At 38.1% G+C, this 9749-nt stretch overlaps 1 protein-coding gene across 1 annotated transcript; it reads right to left on the bottom strand.

The window, feature by feature from the left end:
* Positions 1–2003: 2003 nt before the first annotated feature.
* On the bottom strand, positions 2004–9511 carry LOC139640008 (complement C1q subcomponent subunit C-like). The gene is made up of 6 exons (XM_071514170.1): positions 9414–9511; positions 7875–8048; positions 6151–6327; positions 4541–4617; positions 3016–3135; positions 2004–2333 (listed from the first exon to the last, which is right to left on the bottom strand). The coding sequence occupies exons 2-6, from the start codon at positions 8035–8037 to the stop codon at positions 2004–2006; spliced, it is 867 nt and encodes a 288-aa protein (XP_071370271.1). The 5' UTR covers positions 8038–8048; positions 9414–9511.
* Between the last annotated feature and the right edge of the window lie 238 nt (positions 9512–9749).

Below are 9749 nucleotides of genomic sequence, written 5' to 3'. Positions count from 1 at the left end.
TATATGTATGTGAAAATGTGAGTCTGTAGTTACCGGCTGATATGTGCTTATGATGAGCTGTTTGATGGGTTACGGCCCCTCTCAGCACATTATTAATCATATCTAACGACTTCAGATACTGCACTAAACAGTTTGCCCTACAGGATTTCCCTACTGTTGCAGCCAGCGCTCGATACGCTGCCCAAGGCATGAATGTGTTGCACATGGTGAGATGTGTGTGTGCGTGAGTGTGTTTGCACGAGAGGGAGAGAGAGAGCGAAAGGTGGAGAGAGAGAGAGAGTGGAAAAGGGTGGAGAGTGGGAGCTGCCTGATCTCAAGCGGCAAATTAGGGCCTCTCTGAAATCGATAACAGGGGAGCCATGCACAGATTTCATTAGTCGGCAAACGTGTGCGGCTAAGGGGATGCAAACGGATATTGATGTTTGAGATTGATTGATCTCTTCTTTTCTCAAAAATGTACACAGCGAGTTGCGATGCCGAGTTTGTTTTGGGTTTGTTTGCTTTTCCCGGGCGCACTTTCAATCTTAAATACCAGTCTGTCCGTGACCTTTTTGCAAGAAAAACAAACTCGCTTTTTATTCGACTGATAGTCATCTGCTGAATATTGATATCGCAAATCTCTAAAAATGGACTCGCTAGGTCAAACGACAGTCATACCCCATCCCGCCCCGAGGCTGCCACCGCCGGCCTCCGAATATTTCTGCCGTGAGATTTAAAAATCAATAAGCAAAAGTGACATTTAGGCCTTTTTTTTTTTACATCTTAAGCAAGTCCACCTTGTCGCAGGGGCCGGCGTTCCAAAACACGTCCGATACGTTCTGTCAAGTGAATGTTAGAGATAAACCTACAGGGGTCAGAGTGGATTTGCTATTACGTTTTAGCCTAATTAAGTCCCGGATGGGTGTGGCATGCCACAAAGGGCAAAACAATGAGTGCTTGAAAGGTTACGCAATCACAGGAGAGTCAGTTTAGTGTAGTACTTGGTGATGGACAACTTCCCTGACACTATGTGGACTTTCTGGATGTGGTAAAGACTTAAAAACAACATGACAGATAATGAATGTGGGTAACACTTTACAATAAGGGTCACTAAGTTAAGGGTTAGTTAATGCTTAGTAAGCCTTAACTAACCCTTAATTAACAGTTAACTAATGTGTAATTTACTAATGGTGTTCATGTTAACTAAGGTATTAATTTATACATTATTTAATAGTTTATAAAGATGACTATTAAATAATGTGTAAATTAATACCTTAGTTAACATGAACACCATTAGTAAATGATTACCAGACACATTAATTAACTGTTAATTACGCATTAACTAACCCTTAACTTAGTGACCCTTATTGTAAAGTGTTACCAATATCTTAAAGAAAACTAAATATCTAGGACTTTTCAATGCAATATGGTTTTAATAGGATAAAAACTTGGTAAGAGCATCATGAGTTTGATTTCTATAATCAGTTTCAACTTCAATCAATTCAATCATTCCATACAAATTCAGAAAACAGAATTTAAATTCAGTCGTCTGCTGGAACAAATCTCATCACTTTCAATCTAAGTCATTTACACAAACACAAGATCTCAAGTCAAGACTTTAGAAACCTTTTCAAGTCATCAGAGTACAAGTCAGAGTCAAGTCCCAAGTCACCAGAACCCAAGTCAAGTCAAGTCAAGGCTCAAGTCTTCCCTTCATGCACCAAGTCAAGACTCAGGCTATTAAAACTGTGACTCCAGTCTGACTCGAGCCCAAGTCATGTGACTCGAGTCCCCATCTCTGCAAAACTCCCACCGGCAGTTATTTCAGACAGATACTGTTCGACATTCCTGATTGGACGGTGGATGTAGGCGGGACAAAGCTACTTATGACGGAGCGTTACAGAGCAACAACAACTAACTTGGCAGCCGGCAAAGGAACTGGATGATAGTGAGCTAGTTGTGAGTTAGTGATGTCGTCAGTCCTTAAAAAACGTAATGACATCGATGAATTAAAACAGGAACAATCAGCAGTTTAAAAGCTGGGAAGCATGTTGGTTTTTATACTTGAACATGTGACATTTCCCACTGACATTTTCATCTGCAAATTGTCTCATCGCATGTGAAAAAAAAACAAAACACTTCATGCCACGTGACGTCAGAATATGAGAAAAACTGTTCACATGTGAAAACCGACATGTGTCCAGAAGGCGCATGTGCTTTGGATTCACATGTGGGTTTTCACATGTGACTGCATTGTGATCCAGACTGACCTGGTCTCTCTTCCTGGTGTGGTAATCACAGAATCCCAGGTCCCTGACCAGAGCGTTGCTCATCAGATGCAGACACATGCTGACCTGCAACCACAGCACAGCACAACTCACATAATAATAATAATAATAATAATAATAATAATAATAATAATCATAATCATAATCATAATCATAATAATTATAATTATAATAAGCACACACGGTCAGTATAAATAAGAGGGACACCATTTTTTAAATTTTGATTTTATCTATTTATTTACTTATTATATTACTTAATTATTGTATTGTATTGTATTGTATTATTGTAATTTTTATTCATGATTTTATTGACTTGACTGAGAAAACAGAGGGAACTCTTTCCACTCAGTTTCTCAGTTTGACGATTCCACAAATATTCCAAAACATTCAAGTATTCAGTGTTTTTTTCACAGATTTATAATAATAATAATAATAATGATGATGATGATGATGAGAGGAGGAAGAAACCACATATCAAAAGTCAAAATTAATATAATAATCATCATCATCCCCTCTTGAGACCTGAGAAAAAAGACTTGAAGTCATGATTTGGTTTTACTGTTGATCATAACTCCTTTTATATCTTTTCTTTTTTCTGTTTTCTGATCCTTCTTTGTGTTTCTATTCTGTTTTACTGCGGCTGAAGCACTTTGTAACACTGTTAAGAAAGGTGCTAAACAAATAAAGTTTAATAATTTAATAATTATTATTATATCATCATCATCATCATCATCATCATCATCAGTACCTTGGACATGGAGTGGAAGACAAAGTAGTAAAGCCCGGGCACTCTGCAGGTGAAGATGCCTGTGTTCAGGTTAAAATCCTCAAACGGTTTGTTGATGATGGTCCTCTGGAAGGTGACTTTCTGACACACACACACACACACACACACACACACACACACACACACACACACACACACACACACACACCAACAATATAGCTGAAATGTTTCGTGAGCTGATCACATCCGATTCATAAAAACAAAGGCAAGGCTGCAAGACTGTGTACCTAATGTTTTTGTGAACATAACGTAAGTGGGACTGAACTATGCATCCCATAATGCATTATGAATGATGTCATCCATTCACTTTCTCTAATTTTCAAAGACAGAGAAATGGAGGAAAAAATGTACGAAAATGTACTTAAAAATATGAAATGTATTTAGTATGAAAATAAATGAAAAATTATAACATCAAGATATATGTAATTAGAAAAATATGATAATATGAAGAAAACAAGTATATGAATTTACAGCTTACATGCAAAATGTGTATCATAAGGCATAAAAATGAAGGGTTTCACTCCAAAACACCAGGAATCCATTTGGGGGGAAAAAAAAAAACGGCTTAAATTTATCTGTCAGTATTTCAAAAATACAGACGATTCTGTTCACAAAACCAAGAACTAGCAAGCAAGTGTCTTTTGATGACTTTATTAATAAACTGTTACTGTCTTTACTTTCATTCCAGCTGCTATTTGAGAAAGTGAGAAAGCTTTTCAGATGGTGGATTTCTCCTTTAGAAATGAAACTCTTGGGCTCACATGCCCAAGGTTAAACTGTCTAGCATCTACCCTGATATCACCCCCCCCTACCCTTATTGTACTGGCTGTGCCCGCAGTTACAAAACTTCTGGAAAGAGGAATCTAGACCCGGACCCTCTGGTAGCTCTGTTTGGCTTTACTGATGCAGACGATCCTCATCTGACATCTGCAGAGCGCCACATGGTTGCCTTTGCCTCACTCTTGGCTAGACGCACAGTCTTGCTCTAATGGAAAGATGCTGCCCCGCCCACACTTGGTCAGTGGCTTCGAGACATAATGACCTGCCTTAAATTGGAGATGATACGCTTCTCAATCAGTGGCTCTGGGGAGAAATTCTATAAGACCTGGGGATCTTTCATAACACACAAACAACATAGTGTGACATGCATTCTAGCCCTGCTGCCCTTCACACGAAAATAACACCTGACTTCATGGAAATAGCTACATCTTTAGTTTTATTTCTTTATTTCTAGATACTGTGCCTCGTACCTATTCTAGGTAATCAAGGGGGGTGGGGGTGGGTAGGGACGTCTTATTTTATAACTGTCACTATTGTCACTGTTTTTATTTTTAATATGATACTACATTGGTGTATATTTTATAACAATGTGGATGGAATATGCCTGCCCAACCCTGGGAACTTTTGTTGAAAATCTCAATAAAAAAAGATTTTGAAAAGAAAGAAATGAAACTGTTGCACAGAGCGGAGGGAGGGCAGACTGTACCTTGTTGTAGGCAGGATAGGCGGTATTGTTCCTGACCACAGAGAAGGCTGACTGGGCCTGGCGGGACGACTCAGCGTCTGGCAGCAGAAAGGACAGTCTTACATTCACACATTTACACATTTACTCTGATGATTCATCCATTTGTCTCTTCTAGACTAGATTACTCCGGTCTTCCTCTTTCAGCCACCAAACCCCTTCAGCTTGCCTTGAATACTGCTGCCAGAATTGGTTATTTTAAGTTATTTCATCTTGTACCCAGACTTATTAAGCTTATTTTTAGGATTTTTTTTTTTTTTTTTGTGAAATCATCTTACTGCACTGGCAGATAATTTTTTTTACCGATTTCAACAAATTTATACTTTTTTCAGGAGAATGTAAGTGGTTTGGTAAAGGTGAAATTGTCTTGGAGAAAGTTTCTTGTTTCCAGATTTTCTTCATTGTTTTAAGATGATTTCTTGAAAGAAGTCATACTGGCATGAATCAAGTGAAATTTATTGAAACCAGCAAGATTATCTGCCAGTGCAGTGAGATAATTTAGATAATACCATGAAATAAGTTTGATATGTCTGGAAACAAGATAAACACTGTGGACATCTTGTCATTTTTTGCAGTGGAGAACCAGAAAATGAGATCATATCACACCCCACTCTGATATCCCTTCACTGGCTGCCAATACAAGCTTGACCAGACTTTAAAATGTTAACTCTAACCTATAAAGAAGTTCATGGTCTTGCACCCGACTACCTTTCGGACCTCGTTACACCTCACGTTCCACCTTGCACTCTGTGTTCTCAAAGCTCTGGTTACCCATCCATCCCCAGAATGCACAAAGAAGAAGTTTTAAGAAACGACTCAAAACCCAACTTTTTTTTTTACTTTTATATAATCTATTGTTATGTCTCACCTTGATTCTTTTAATATTGTTTCATTGTTTTAAAGTGTACTGAGACACTCTGGTGTGATATTGCACTTTAGATAAACTTTGACTTGAGGGATATTTAAAAATGTGTGATGGTATTACTGGTTGGAAATATGTTGCCTATTAGGACAGCATGACAGCTACAAATACCAGGAAGTAAAAGTAATTGGATTGTCATATAAAAATACTATAAAATACAAAAATTGCATGTTAAGATATGGAGAATTAGCTAACAAAGTTGTTAACATTGTGACTTTAACCAGGTAGTCTCATTAAGGTTAATAATCTACTTTATAGAATTGGGAGATTTCAATCTATTTTCTTCAATGTCCTCTTTTTTTACTTGTGTATAAGAAATTATATATTCAGTTTTCATTTGAACTTGCTAAATATGGAAATGTATTCTCCCACCTGTTTATGCAAATATTTTGAAAACCCAATAAAAAATATTACTGAAAAAAAAGAGAGATGGCCATGAAAGCAACATTATTAATAACATTAAACTTGTAGGAAAACAACATAAAATTATGTCCCAGAGAAACAGTAGAGTAAAAACTAATGAGAGGTAAGTTCAAAGTCAAAACAACATATAGCCATGCACTTCAGCCAAAATGCAATCACAAAAAACGGCCACATCACATGAAAGCTGGGTGCAAAGCCAGAACAGTGAGGTCAGAGGTCGAGTCGTTACGTTGGCTGAAGCCCCTTCCATCAGGACCCGGGGGACCCGGGCGTCCAAGGAGACCCGCCGCTCCCACGTCTCCACGGTAACCTTTAGGACCCATGATCCCTTGCAAGCCCCGATTCCCAGCCTCGCCCTTCAGCCTCATCAGGCCGCCCGCGTCCATCAGACCGCCCGCCATCAAAGCTGAGGACAGAGAGACGAAGAGACAGTCGTATGTCTGTGTTCAAAACTGGACATCAAAATGAACTGGACGGTTTGTATGTTTCATATTACGCCTGTAACCACATTTTGTACATTTTTTTTTTTTTTTGGATAGGAGTATCAATATGTATATGTTGTAAGATTTCTCTTTGTATGTATATTCAGTGCTTATGAATTTAGTGCATATTAGTATATACAGTATATAAGTGTATATGAAGAAGAATATGTATAGTAATATGTTTGTTAGTTATACTTTTCTGATTTTAATATAATTTGGTTGTTTTGTCTGTAAGTGTCTTTTCTGTTGTCATGCTTTTATGTTTTGTGTGGAGCCCAGGAAGAGCTGATGTTCTGCATCAGCTAATGGGAATCCTAATAAAATCCTAAATCCTATATTACGCAACCTGAGGTGCGATTCCACCTCGTTATCTCAGTGTTTCAAATCATCTGGTGGCATTAAAATGCAATACTGCAGGGCTGAAGCCTTCCTGTGGTCGACTAGCAGCTAAGTGGCTAACGTGATTTTCTGCAACTAAACAAAGCAACGGATGGTGTCGACCTTCTCCTCTCTCTCACTACACAGCATTAGCTTTAAGATGATTTGCATGTTTCTGTTGTTTTAGGTGTAGAAACGTACAGAAAAGACTTTGTAACGACAGAGAACCGCAACGTTACGACTCTTTGATTCCAGGCATTTGGGAATTGACAATCGACTCCAAAGCTGTGGAGTCGATTCCACTCAGTACAGAAATGTAGATTCTCCGCACATGCAGGTACGAGTCCCAGAGCCGAATTCCTCTCAGGTGATTATTTTGTGAGAGAGCGGGACAGGGAGGGATTAGTCCAGGTATTAGACAGTGTCGCTGACTGTTGAGAAAATGCATAATTCTGCACCACACACATCGGTAATGTCACGACATTTTAGTTTAGAGAAAGATGAAAACAAAGTAAGATTGTGACAGAAGACTGGATACAAACAAAATGTTGCACTGTTTAGTTTACAAGATCTGCTTGCTTGTTTTAGTTTTTGGAATCGAGAATCAAGAAGAAATTTGTCTGGAAACAGCTCTAGTTACAACTACAACTGCAACAAGGGAGCAGACTGTCTCATGGCAGGTTTTCACCTGTTCAGATGCAGTTTGGGACTTCGCTAAAGTCTGATGAAGTTCAGCCTCATGAGGAACTGAAGACATTTTCTCACTGTAGCTGTGAAGCTGCTGAATGGATTTTTGAGATGTGTTGACATAACATGTTTCAAAGCCATCTGTTTCTTAGATTGTTTATATGAAGTAAATTCCTATACACTGACAAAGGGGAAAGTCAGCCAAAGGCTTTACAGAAATTACGTCAACTTCAGCTCCCTATAGTTTTCATTGAGATTTTTCCAAAATGGACTACAGAGTCTGTCGAACCGGTGACATCACAGCCACAGTCCACTCCTGATGACATCACTGCGACAGTCCAGTGCACAACAGATGGGTAGAACTAAACAAACGGCTTCTGTATGTATGTACTCAGGTGATTTTTACCCGGCTCTCCTTTCTCTCCCTTCTGACCAGACCATCCATCTCTGCCTGTGTGTCCCGCCTCCCCTGCGTGGCCGTCTGTTCCTCTGCAGCTCTCGTTGCATTGGCCGCTTGACAGGAGCGAGGCCACGCCCACCAGAGCCACCATCCAATAATAACCTCCCATGGTCACAAACACTGCATATAATAATAATAATGATAATTAGAAGAAGAAGAAGAAGAAGAAACACTTTACATCCTGTTTCTGGGGGGAAAAACAGAAGAAGTGAAATGATCTCACTCACAGTATCTTTTTCACTTGTTTTGAGAAAAATAAATATTAAAATAATAATCTTTTAAAATTAAGACAGTTTAGGAGTCAATACAAGATTAAATTAACTGAATTAACTTAATTAAATAACTAACTGTCCGTTTATAAGTTCACAGACTGATAAACTTTTCACAATTTTTGCAAACTTTTCTTTTCTCCAAATTCCTGTAAATTTCTTATAATCTCAAACACAGTGACAAATGGAACAGCAGCGTCCAGCTCTGTCTGTGGAACGATTCTTCAGTCGGTTCTAATTTTATATACTATTTAGACGTATACCTTATATACTACTTATTTATATACTACTTATTAAGAGCCCTATTCCCTAATTTCTACTTTTAATTGTTGTTTTTTTTACATACTACTTTTATAATCTTGCATTGTGTGTTATGTTTAATGTGACCAGCAGGAGCAAACCACCACACTGCAAAAACTGACAAACAGTTATTTTATCTTGTTTCTTTTTTTGTGAAATCATCTTACTGCACTGGCAGATAATTTTACTGGTTTCGAACAATTTTACTATTTTTCCAGGAGAATGTAACTTGTTTCAGGACATTTACTTGGTTAAAGTGAAATTGTCTTGGAGAAAGTTTCTTGTTTCCAGATTTTCTTCATTGTTTTATGATGATTTCTTGAAAGAAGTCATACTGACATGAATCAAGCGAAATTCATTGAAACCAGCAAGATCATCTGCCAGTGCAATGAGATAATGTGACTAAAAAATATCATGAAATAAGCTTGATAAGTCTGGAAACAACTAAATCACTGGACGACTTGTCATTTTTTGCAGTGCAATTCAAATTCATTGTATGTGCAAATTTGCTTGACCAATAAACCTGATTCTGATTTTAATCCTAATCCTAAAGCTAACCTGGGAGTGTTGACAGCACATGATACACGGTATTTGGCTCATTTGTGAGGGAGCAGATACATTAATAAAAGTTTCCATTGGTTGAATATTAACACTAAATTGCATCACCATTTCCTTGAGTTTTTACTAGAGTGAGGATGCCAATAATGTTAAGATTTTAATGCAGAAATGTGGGAAACAACGTCCAGCTCCAGTCTGTGGAAAGATTGTTCAGTTCATAAACTTAATTTTACAGTTAAAATACTGACAGCACAGGATGAACTTCTATTGGAGCTGAGAGGGAAATTAACTTCTCCTATATATCATCATCAGCATTACAGCACATATGAATTAATTTTGGGAGATATTTTTCACTTACCAGCGTATACGTTTCTTCTCCAGTGGTGATTTCAGTGTGATGGAAGGGATTTCCTCTTTTGGCGAAAAAGTTGGTGAACAGATCAAGACTTCTTATTAGACTGGTGACACACTGTGACACGCACACACGCAACATAAAATCAGTAAGGAAATGAAACTCGTGATTTGTGTGTGTGTGTGTGTGTGTGTGTGAGTATTCAAATGTCCTCACAGGGACAGAAAGACGTGGAAAATCCTCCAATGTGAGGACATTTTGGCTGCTCCTCACTTCTTTAAAGGGTTAGTTTAGGATTAAGACTTGGGTTTAAAGTTAAAACTGTAATAAGTGAAATGTTCC

This window comes from Centroberyx affinis, unplaced genomic scaffold (genome assembly GCF_046629955.1).
Source record: "Centroberyx affinis isolate AG114_WGS23_722 - 3 ecotype Tasmania unplaced genomic scaffold, CSIRO-AGI_Caff_v1 ptg008135l_1, whole genome shotgun sequence".
In the NCBI taxonomy this organism is placed as follows: Eukaryota; Metazoa; Chordata; class Actinopteri; order Beryciformes; family Berycidae; genus Centroberyx; species Centroberyx affinis.
The sequence above is the reverse complement of the archived record's forward strand: the minus strand, read 5'-3'. Positions and strand labels throughout refer to the sequence as shown.